The following is a 9,400-nucleotide window of genomic DNA, read 5'->3' on the forward strand; positions in this document are numbered from 1 at the left end:
TGGCCCCAGTGAAATGGTCTAAGAATAGAAAAAGCTGAGAAATCACTGACATCAGCACCTGTGGTCAGGGGCTTCGGTTTTCTGCTTCCCTTTACAGCAAAACCTCAAAAGAATTCTCTACTGGTACTATCTCATAGAGATGTAATGCAAACCACACAGATGATTTTAAATTTTCTAGTAACCAGGGGGGCCTGAGTGGCTTAGTCGGTTAAGCATCTGACTCTTGATTTTGGCTCAGGTCATGATCTCAGGGTGGAGAGATGGAGCCCTGCATAGGGCTTCACGCTCAGTGTGGAGCCTGCTTGAGATTTTTCTCTCTCCCTGTGCTTCTGCCCCTACACCCACTCTCTCTCTTTCAAAATAAAGAGAAAAAATAAAATCTTAAAAAAAAATTTCTTTTTCTAGTAACCACCATAAAAAAGTTTAAAAAAGAAAGGTGCCTGGCTCATTCACTCAGTGCACCATGTGACTCTTGATCTCAGGGTTGTGAGTTCAACCATGTTGGACATAGGGATTACTTATATGAATAAGGAATGGGGGATCCCTGGGTGGCTCAGCGGTTTAGTGCCTGCCTTCGGCCCAGGGCATGATCCTGGAGACCCGGGTTCAAGTCCCACATCAGGCTCCCTGCATGGAGCCTGCTTCTCCCTCTGCCTCTCTCCCTCTCTCTCTCTCTCTCTTTCTCTCTCTGTCTCTCATGAATAAATAATAAAAATTAAAAAAAAAAGGAATGGAAGTTTCTTTTAGTTTAATAAAAAGAAAGACACAGAAGAAAACCAAACAAAATTAATTTTCATATCTTTTATTTAACCTGATATAGCTAAAATATTATCTTAATACATAATCAATATAAAAAGCACTGTGGTATTTTGTAATTTTTCATACTATTTTTTTTAAGATTTTATTTATTTATTCGTGAGAGACACAGAGAGAGAGAGAGGCAGAGACACAGGCAGAGGGAGAAGCAGGCTCCATGCAGGAAGCCCAACGTGGGACTCGATCCCGGGTCTTCAGGATCACACCCTGGGCCGAAGGTGGCACCAAACCGCTGGGCCACTGGGGCTGCCCTTTTCATACTATTTTTAAAATTAGTGTCTATTTTACACTTAAAGCACATCTCAGCTTGTACTAGCATATTTCAAGTATTCAATAGCTCCATATGGCTAGTGGCCACCATATTGGACAGCCAGATCTATACCCACCACCTCTGGTTCCTATCATTTGCTCTTGAATCCACTGTAGTCAGGCTTACGTCTCCACCGCTCTACCCAATTTGTCCTTGCCAAAGTCATCAGGGCTTCCATGGTCACTTCCTTGGCCAGTTTTCTTCTGCCTTGACCCATCAGTAGCATTTGGTACACTAGGTCACTCTCCTTGAAACACTGTCTTCGGTTGGCCTCTGGAATTCCTCTTTTGTAGTTTTTGTTATCTAACTGGCTGATCATTCTTAGTCTGTTTCGCTGCTTCCTCATCTTTCTGTGAAACTAAATGTAGGGGTTCCCTGGGGTCAGTCCTTGGACTTCTTCTCTATGCTTTCTGTTCTTCTTTGGTGACCTACTCTTCTGACTTTCAAGACCACCTGAATGGTAATGGCTGCTCAACCAAACCAGCTGCCCGGACTTCCCTCCTAAGTCCAGACTTGTATATCCTGGTGATTACACAACATCCTCACTTGGATTATTAAGAGACATTTCAGACTCAACAGGTTCAAACTCAAACTCCTAACTCTCCTCCCCAAAGCTCCTCAATGGCAACTCCATCCTTCTAGTTGCTCAGGCCAAAAACCTGGGAGTCATTCTTGACTTCACTCCAACCCCCCATCTTCAAATTAGTTCCCCACTAAGAAAGTATCCAGAATTCTACCCTTTCTCAGAGTGACTTTAAATGCAAATCAGATCATGTCATTTCTGCTTAAGCTCAGTGACAGCTTCCATATTGCCAAGAGTGAGATCCTAAGTCCTTACCATGGTCTCTGAGGATCCCTATGAGCTGGCCTCCTGCTCCCTCTGAACCTCCTTTCCTTCTGCTGCACCCTCTTAATGTTCTAGCTAGCCACCCTGTCCTCCTTGCTCTTTCTCCTTCTGCACTCTTGCCTCACCACTTTTGTGTTAGGTGGGAGAAGCAGGCTCCATTCAGGGACCCCATTGTGAGACTCGATCCCAGGACCCCAGGATCACACCCCAGGCCGAAGACAGGCAGGTGCTAAACTGCTGAGCCATCCAGGTGTCCCCCTCCAGTCTATTTCTTATATGTGTCTCTTTTGCAACCACCACCATCTGACATATTCTATGTTTATTTGTTTTTCTTATTTTTCCCCCTTATTGGAACATAAGGTCTAAGAGATCAGAGGCTTTGCCTATTTGCTCACAGTTGTATCCTGGGTGCCTAGAACAGTGCCTGGCACCTAGCAGGTCCTCTAGAATAAATGTTGAATGAATAAATGATATCACTCATAGATGAACAAGTCACTAGTTGAAGGCTGACTTTGGCCCAGAGTGGACAGATGTAGTTAATTAAGAGCCAGGTTCTGAGCTAGTTTGGCTGGGTCTGAATCCCAGTTCTCTCACTTATCAGCAGGGCCCTTGGCAGTTCACTTACCTTTCCTGTGCCTCAGTGCTTTGTCTGTGAAATGAGTATACCAATGCCTCCCATTAGGCTGTGTGAGGAGCATGTGAGATGCCATGCATCAAGCCACCAGGCTGGCACTCCCAAGCACTTATTTGGTAAGGGTTAGCTGTCTTTGGAGTATACCTTGTAACACCTCTTTGGGAAATGTAACTATGTAAAACACATTTAAAAAATGAGGCTGAAGAGAAAAGGAAATTGAGATGCAAACCAGGATGGGGGAATTTTATTGTATTTATGATGGAAAAAGTAGGTCAGAAATTAGGATTAACTGGATACAGTTGTTTTGGCTGCAGGTAGCATAAAACACAGGTGGGATCTTCATCCTTGGGAATTCCTGTTGCAGAAAGAAAGATAAAGCTCAACTGGGGAGACTGACACAGGGGGGAGTTTAGCCACGACACCTGGAACTAGGGGGATAGGTGCTCCAGGACTGGGACTGTCTGGGTTCCAGAAGAAGCAATGTGGGATGAAGGGAAGGGTCTCATGTGTTTCCACATAGTGAACCTCAGTCTTAACCCCAGCTCTGCCAACTCGTCCCTGCTGAGATCTAGGGCCAGTTACTTCCCCTTGAAGAAGCCACCTCGAATCCCCAGACAGGGCTGGATTAGGTTATTTCCTCCGGCACAGACATTCAACCACACCCCTTATATCTCTCACCATTATCACAGATGAAATAACCCACTGTCCAGGATTTAATTTCTGTCTGCCTCAGTGTGGCAGTGTTACAAGGAATTCCATGGGAGCAGGGACCCTTATTGTCCTATCCATTGCGGGACCCTCAGCCCAGAGCCTGGCACGTACTAGGCATTTGGACCACTTTTCCAAGGAGGGGAGGACAGATCCTTCTGAATCTCCTTTTCCTCGCAGGGCCATGAGGTGGACATAAAGTGTGGTAGGTATATAAATGTGCCATCTTCCAAATCATTTTCCTCTGACTTTCAAGGTATAAGAACTTATTCTTCTGTTGTTTCCTTAGGCCCACCAGGAGTTCCTGGGATTTGCAGCCTTTAAAGTGGAGGCAGAACGATGCTGGAGCAGCCTCCAGGCCCCTTCCCACCTGCATTGCGGCTAGGAGCTCCCTCTGTGAAGTCTCTGGCTTTTAACCTGCAGGAACAAGCCTGCATTCTTAGGACTTGGCCCTCCTTGGGGCCACTCTACCCTACCCCACTGGGTCCTGATGGGAGCCATAAAGCAGGTGAACGATGACCTAATCCCAGCATGAGCAGTTTAGGGGAGGCATTATTCTTAGAATTCTAGTCTTAGGGAACTTAGAGGTGATTCGAGCTCCTCCTCTCTCCACAAAGGGGGGAAATAACTTGCTGTGTGCCTCCCAGGCTGGTTCTCACCCCTCCTGCAGCCCGCCCATCTGCCTCCTGCTTGTGGCTTCACAGGACTGTAGTTGGTGAGATTTCTGGGCCCTTGGTGTCTAATTAGGTTGGGAAGAAGGTGAGGGAGCACGGGGAGAGCTCTGTTGGGAACTGGATTTGCTTAATAGGTTGGCCCAGAAGTGACTGGCTGAGCCATGCTGGGACATGTTTGTGCTCACAGTTAAAAATCAGGCTCAAAAATACAGCAGAGTTCCTTCACGGTCATATCATTGCTAGGAAACTTTGTGAAGTGGAGCTCTGTGTGAAGAAGGGAAGCAAACAGGCTTTGGGCCTGCTAGTTGCTGACTTGGGACCAGCTGCTGCCCCTTCTCTGCCTCAGTTACCCTCCTCTATAAGGCAAGAGCACTCGTTCCTGACCTCCCCTGACACATGGTGGGAACATGAGGCTCAGCGATTAGGAGGCATGACCATCATCCGTCATCCTCATCTTTTCCTCTCCTGAGTGCTGCCTATGTTAGTATAGTTTTGTGAACTTGTCAAGGGGTCCTGGGTGTGCCTGTCAGATCATCCACATCAGAATACCCTGGGACATTCGTTAAAATTCAGGTTCTTGGGTCCTATCCCAGAACTACTTCCTTCTTCCAGTTCTTGATGTGTGTAAGGAGGGACCTCATTCCCAGTTTGTTTGGCACAGCCCCATGTCTTTAGAGAGCTGGGAATTCTTTCCATTTCCTGGCAACCTATGGGGAAGGATGCCTCTGAGGTCCTCCCTAACTACGCACGCGCACACACGTGCATGCACACGTACTCCTACCTGCGTTTCTGTAACAGGGATGCCAGGATGTTCTCCAATGCCATCTGCTTTTGGCTTGCCCACAGACTGTCCACCTGACGGCCGAGTCGTACCTTTGCTCCTTGCTCCCGGTTTCTCTCTCTATTCAATTAGAAACAGAGCAACAGTTGATATTACTGTTTGGGTAGGATGTGGAGAAGCATGGGAAAGGCCAGAACCAAGTAAGTTAAAGCAGAACAGGTGTGTCCTTATGCCTATTCCAATATCTGGGGTGGACCCTTCTACCCACTGAATTAGATGCAGCAACATTGAGGAAGGCACTCACACAGTAGTGAAGAGTACAGGCTGTGAAATACATATTTGCCCAATATCTCCCCACAGATTAGTTATTAATTATAAAGGGGAAATACTAACTTTATAGAGAAGAGACCCGGTAGACATGTTAACCAAGTGATTAAAATTACCATCACCAATAATGGGACAAATGGACCTCATGTGCCTCCCAATATGGTGCACCAAGAAGGACACGATATCACTGCTACCGACACATAACCTGAATCTAATCATGAGCAAACATCAGGCAAATCCAATGCAAGGGACATTCTATAAAGAATAGTTGGCTTTGGGCAGCCTGGATGGCTCAGCAGTTTAGCGCCGCCTTCAGCCCAGGATGTGATCCTGGAGACCCAGGATCAAGTACCATGTCAGGCTCCTTGCAGGGAGCCTGCTTCTCCCTCTACCTGTGTCTCTGCCTCTCTCTCTTTGTGTGTCTTCCACGAATAAATAAATAAAATTAAAAAAAAAAAGAATAGTTGGCTTTTACTAATAAGAAGTGTCAAAATCACAAAAGGCTGAAGAACTGTCCAGATTAAAAGAAACTGAAGAGACATGATAATTACATGCAACCTATGATCCTGGACTGGATCTTGGATTAAGAACATTAAAAATTGCTACAGAGGACATTTGGGGGGAACTGATGAAGGGTGAATATGCACACTGAGTGCAGATTACTCTGTGATTATGTCAGAGAATGTCCTTTTGTTACCCATTAGGAGGCACCGTGTAGGAGTATTTAAGGATGAGTGAAGGGTTGTGATGACTGCAGTTTACTCTCAAATGGTTCAGCATAATGATAACAATGTGCGCACTTGTTTGTGCATGTCAGCAAATATGATAAAACAGTAGGAATTGTTGAAGATAGGGAAGAGGGATGTAGAAGTTCATTGCATTATTGCTGCAATTTTTCTCTAAGTGTCTTACTTTTTCAAAACAAAAAATGCAACAAGCCTTGGTGTCAGGCTCTTTGGATCCCAGCCCGGGTGCTCTTTGGTATGTCCTTTAGAAGCTATTAACTGCTCTCTGTCAGATGGGAGTAAACAGTACCTACTTTGTAGCGTTGTTACAGGTAGGAGACTAAGTGTAATGGCTCATACTACCAAGGGCTTCCTGGGAGCCCAGCACTGTCCTGAGGGCATGTACAATGTCCCAGGCAGAGCTTTTGTTTCCAGCACTGAATCATGATCAAATAACGGTAGTACTACTACTGGAGCCTCGCACAGGGAGAAGCGCGTAGCTGGTGCTCAACGATATTTTGGTAGTTAGAAGTAGGCTGGGGCTTCACATCAGGGCCCTTCTGCTATGACAAATCCAGAAGTGATAGATGCTGTGCAAAGGGAAGGACCAAAAGTCCCTCCACACTCTGATGCATCGGAGTGTGGGAAGAAGTCACCAGGACTTCTGCTTACCCCTGCTGCCGGCTCATGATGTCCTGCAGGAGCTTGCGGGCGGACAGCTGGCCCAGCACCTTCCGGTAGCTGTTGGTGAAGATGGCGTCTGCATACCGAGGGATTCTATATGGAAGGAGTCAGAGGTCAAAGGGCTGGGTGGCAGGGCCAGGCAAGGAAATGAGGGGAGCTGTACTCATCATGTCTCTGTAAGGTCCTTCAGCCCTTTGCCCTGTGCATCCCCAGGGAGGGTAGGATCCAGGCTGGGAGGCTTCTCTGGAGCTCAGAGTCTGCCCCCCTCCCAGAGATGGACCATGGGAGTTGCTGAGGAGATGGGTGGGGGGCAGCTTAGGGCTCCATCCTTCACCCCCTAAATCATCCCCCAGTGGGTTGCAGAGATGGTTTTGAGATGTTAGGAAACTAGGCCCTGGTGGTAGGACTGCTTACCTGATGGGCAGGGATGGCGGGGAAGAGTGGGAGCCACTGCTGAGGGTGAGGATCACCAGGAAGAACACCCAGAGCAGCATCTTTCACCCCTGCAATGGCTCCTAGAAAATGATAGAAGGAGGTCAAGGGTAGCCATAGCCAGAGGAATGCCCTTTGCTGGCTGGGCCCAGCCCTGGGCTTGGCTCTATGCAATCCTTAGTGCTTGTCCTTTGGAAGCTGTGACGTAGGAAAAAAATCCAGACTCTGGAAGTCAGACAGACCTGGGTTCAAGTCCTGCTTTTGCCAGTCACGAGCTCTGACCTCATTTTCTGCATCTGTAAAATGGGCACGATAAGCTACCCTGTTGACCCTATAGGGTTGAGTGGAAAATTAATGATATTGGGGAAACTGCCCCTTGCTATAAGGCATTATATGTGGAATTCAGGCCCCATGAGTAGGGGGTAGTACCTTCCCCTGGTAGCTTAAGTCACCCCTACCCACTGTGGCACTGACAGCCAGTGAGCAGGGCCCACAGCTCAGGCCCTGAGTCAGACAAATCTCAGCTCATATGTGGGTTCTAGCTGTGTGTCCCACTAGCTGTGTGTCCCAAGACAAGTAGCTTCTCCTTTCTGGGTCTCAGTCTCCCTATCCATAAAATGGAGTCGATAACTATAATGACTGCATAGGATCCTTGTCAGTGTTAGGTGACACAAAAGTAGCTTGGCACAGAAGGAATTCTCTGAAACGCCTGCTGCTGTGACCTCATATCAGACCCAGGCAGGCTCCTGTCCTGTTTTGTTATATGCAAACTCAGGGGGAAGGAAAAGCTATATATCTTACTCCAGACATTTCGATTTTGCCGAAGGGTTTTAGCATTGGAAGAGACCAGGGAGCCTGAGTAGCCAGTGTGGCAGTCATCTAATAGATCATGTAATTACCCTTAATTGGGGCCTACTGACACCGTGCTCTGCAATCAGGGGGAGAATAGGCAGCTTGGGGTAGGGTGAGGGGAGTGCCTGCCTTAGCGGGGAGCCAAGCCTCCCCTGGTAAGTCGGACCTGCCCCCCTCCATGGAAGCTGGAGTGACTCAGCTACCTAGAATTGGGTCTCCTCACTTCCCATGCCCCTTCACCCTCAGCAGGATATCCACTCCATGGGGATAGAGGCAGGGACCCCTCCTTTCCCAACATCACCCCATGTCTTCCATTTTCTCTCCTGTCCCATTGAAGACTGATTTTCAGCAGACAGGGGCGGAATCACCTTTCCTTTTCCGGGCTCACCTGCCTTCTTAGGATGTCACCTCCCTTCTACCAGACACCAAGGTCTTGACTAACCCAGGCATGCCTGGAGACCCAGGGCGGGATCTGCAGAGACAGCTCCGTGCAGCCTGAGACCCTGTTCCTCCAGAGCTGGTGTGTAACCCTGTTTGGTGTGCAACCCCTCCACTCCCTCCAGCCACTGGCAGTCCTCCAGCTCCTGCTCAAATGCTCTCTGCCAGTGAGTGACGGGGAGCTCACTACCTACAAATCAGTACATTCTATTTCCAGCCAGCTGCCAGTGAGTGATGGGGAGCTCACTACCTACAAATCAGCACATTCTATTTCCAGCCAGCTTTCCTTGTTGGGAGGTTTTTCTCATCATGTCAAGTGCAAACTCCTTTGTCCTGCAAAGATGTGCTAAGCTTCTACTCTTCTGGAAAGGATGAGGGCTAGAGAAAGGATGAAACCATGGCATCTGCCCACCTTCCCCCCAGCCCTCACCCAGGCTTTGACATCCACCTGCTAGGCTACCGCAGCTTCTGCACCTTCATCCACATGACAAAGCCCTTTAGATGAGTTTTGCATCTGCCTTAGGCCTTTGCTCCCCAGCCGGAGGATCTCCATGTTCTATCCTCCTCATTCCCACCATATCATGTCTGGCTCTCCTTCTCGCAGCCTGGCCCAGCCTTCCTTGTGAGCCACGAAATTTCCTAAGCAGAGAGATCTTTGGAGGTGAAGAGGGCCCCTTGACATTGCTTTTTCTGTTTCTTGGCTGCAGCCTGGACTTGCCTTCTTTGCTGCTGATCTTTTAAAGACCTGGGCACATCCAGGCCCCTAATCATTTCATTCCCCTGCTCGGAAGCCCTTGGTTGCCCACCCCCTCCAGAGCAAACCCCAAACCCCTGCTCTTGGCTTAAGCTCTCCTCACCTTCTGCACCTTCTCCTGTGCTCCCCAGCCCCAAGTTCCACACACACACACACACACACACACACACACACACCCCGCTGCGCCAGCCCGCACAGCCCAACCTCACAATCTCCCCTCTGGAGCAGGTATCACAGTCTTCATTTTACAGCCGAGGAAACGAGTCCAGGGAGCAGAAGGGCCTTTTTCCATGGTCCTCCATCAAATTAGTTTCAGAGTGGGCACTTCAGAATGGGCCTCACAGTTCCCAGGCCAGCAGGCTTCCTCCAGCTCCTTGAGGCAGCCTCCCAGATACAATACCCTATTCACAGCGCTCCC

At 48.4% G+C, this 9,400-nt stretch overlaps 1 protein-coding gene across 1 annotated transcript; it reads right to left on the reverse strand.

Moving 5' to 3' along the window:
- Window positions 1-2,823: 2,823 nt before the first annotated feature.
- GHRH (growth hormone releasing hormone) lies at window positions 2,824-7,015 on the reverse strand. The gene is made up of 4 exons (XM_077873104.1): window positions 6,921-7,015; window positions 6,495-6,599; window positions 4,771-4,890; window positions 2,824-2,962 (listed from the first exon to the last, which is right to left on the reverse strand). Exons 1-4 carry the CDS (start codon window positions 6,998-7,000, stop codon window positions 2,947-2,949), a joined length of 321 nt encoding a protein of 106 aa, XP_077729230.1. The 5' UTR covers window positions 7,001-7,015; the 3' UTR covers window positions 2,824-2,946.
- Window positions 7,016-9,400: the final 2,385 nt, after the last annotated feature.

The sequence above is a fragment of the Canis aureus genome, chromosome 26 (assembly GCF_053574225.1).
Source record: "Canis aureus isolate CA01 chromosome 26, VMU_Caureus_v.1.0, whole genome shotgun sequence".
NCBI lineage: Eukaryota > Metazoa > Chordata > Mammalia > Carnivora > Canidae > Canis > Canis aureus.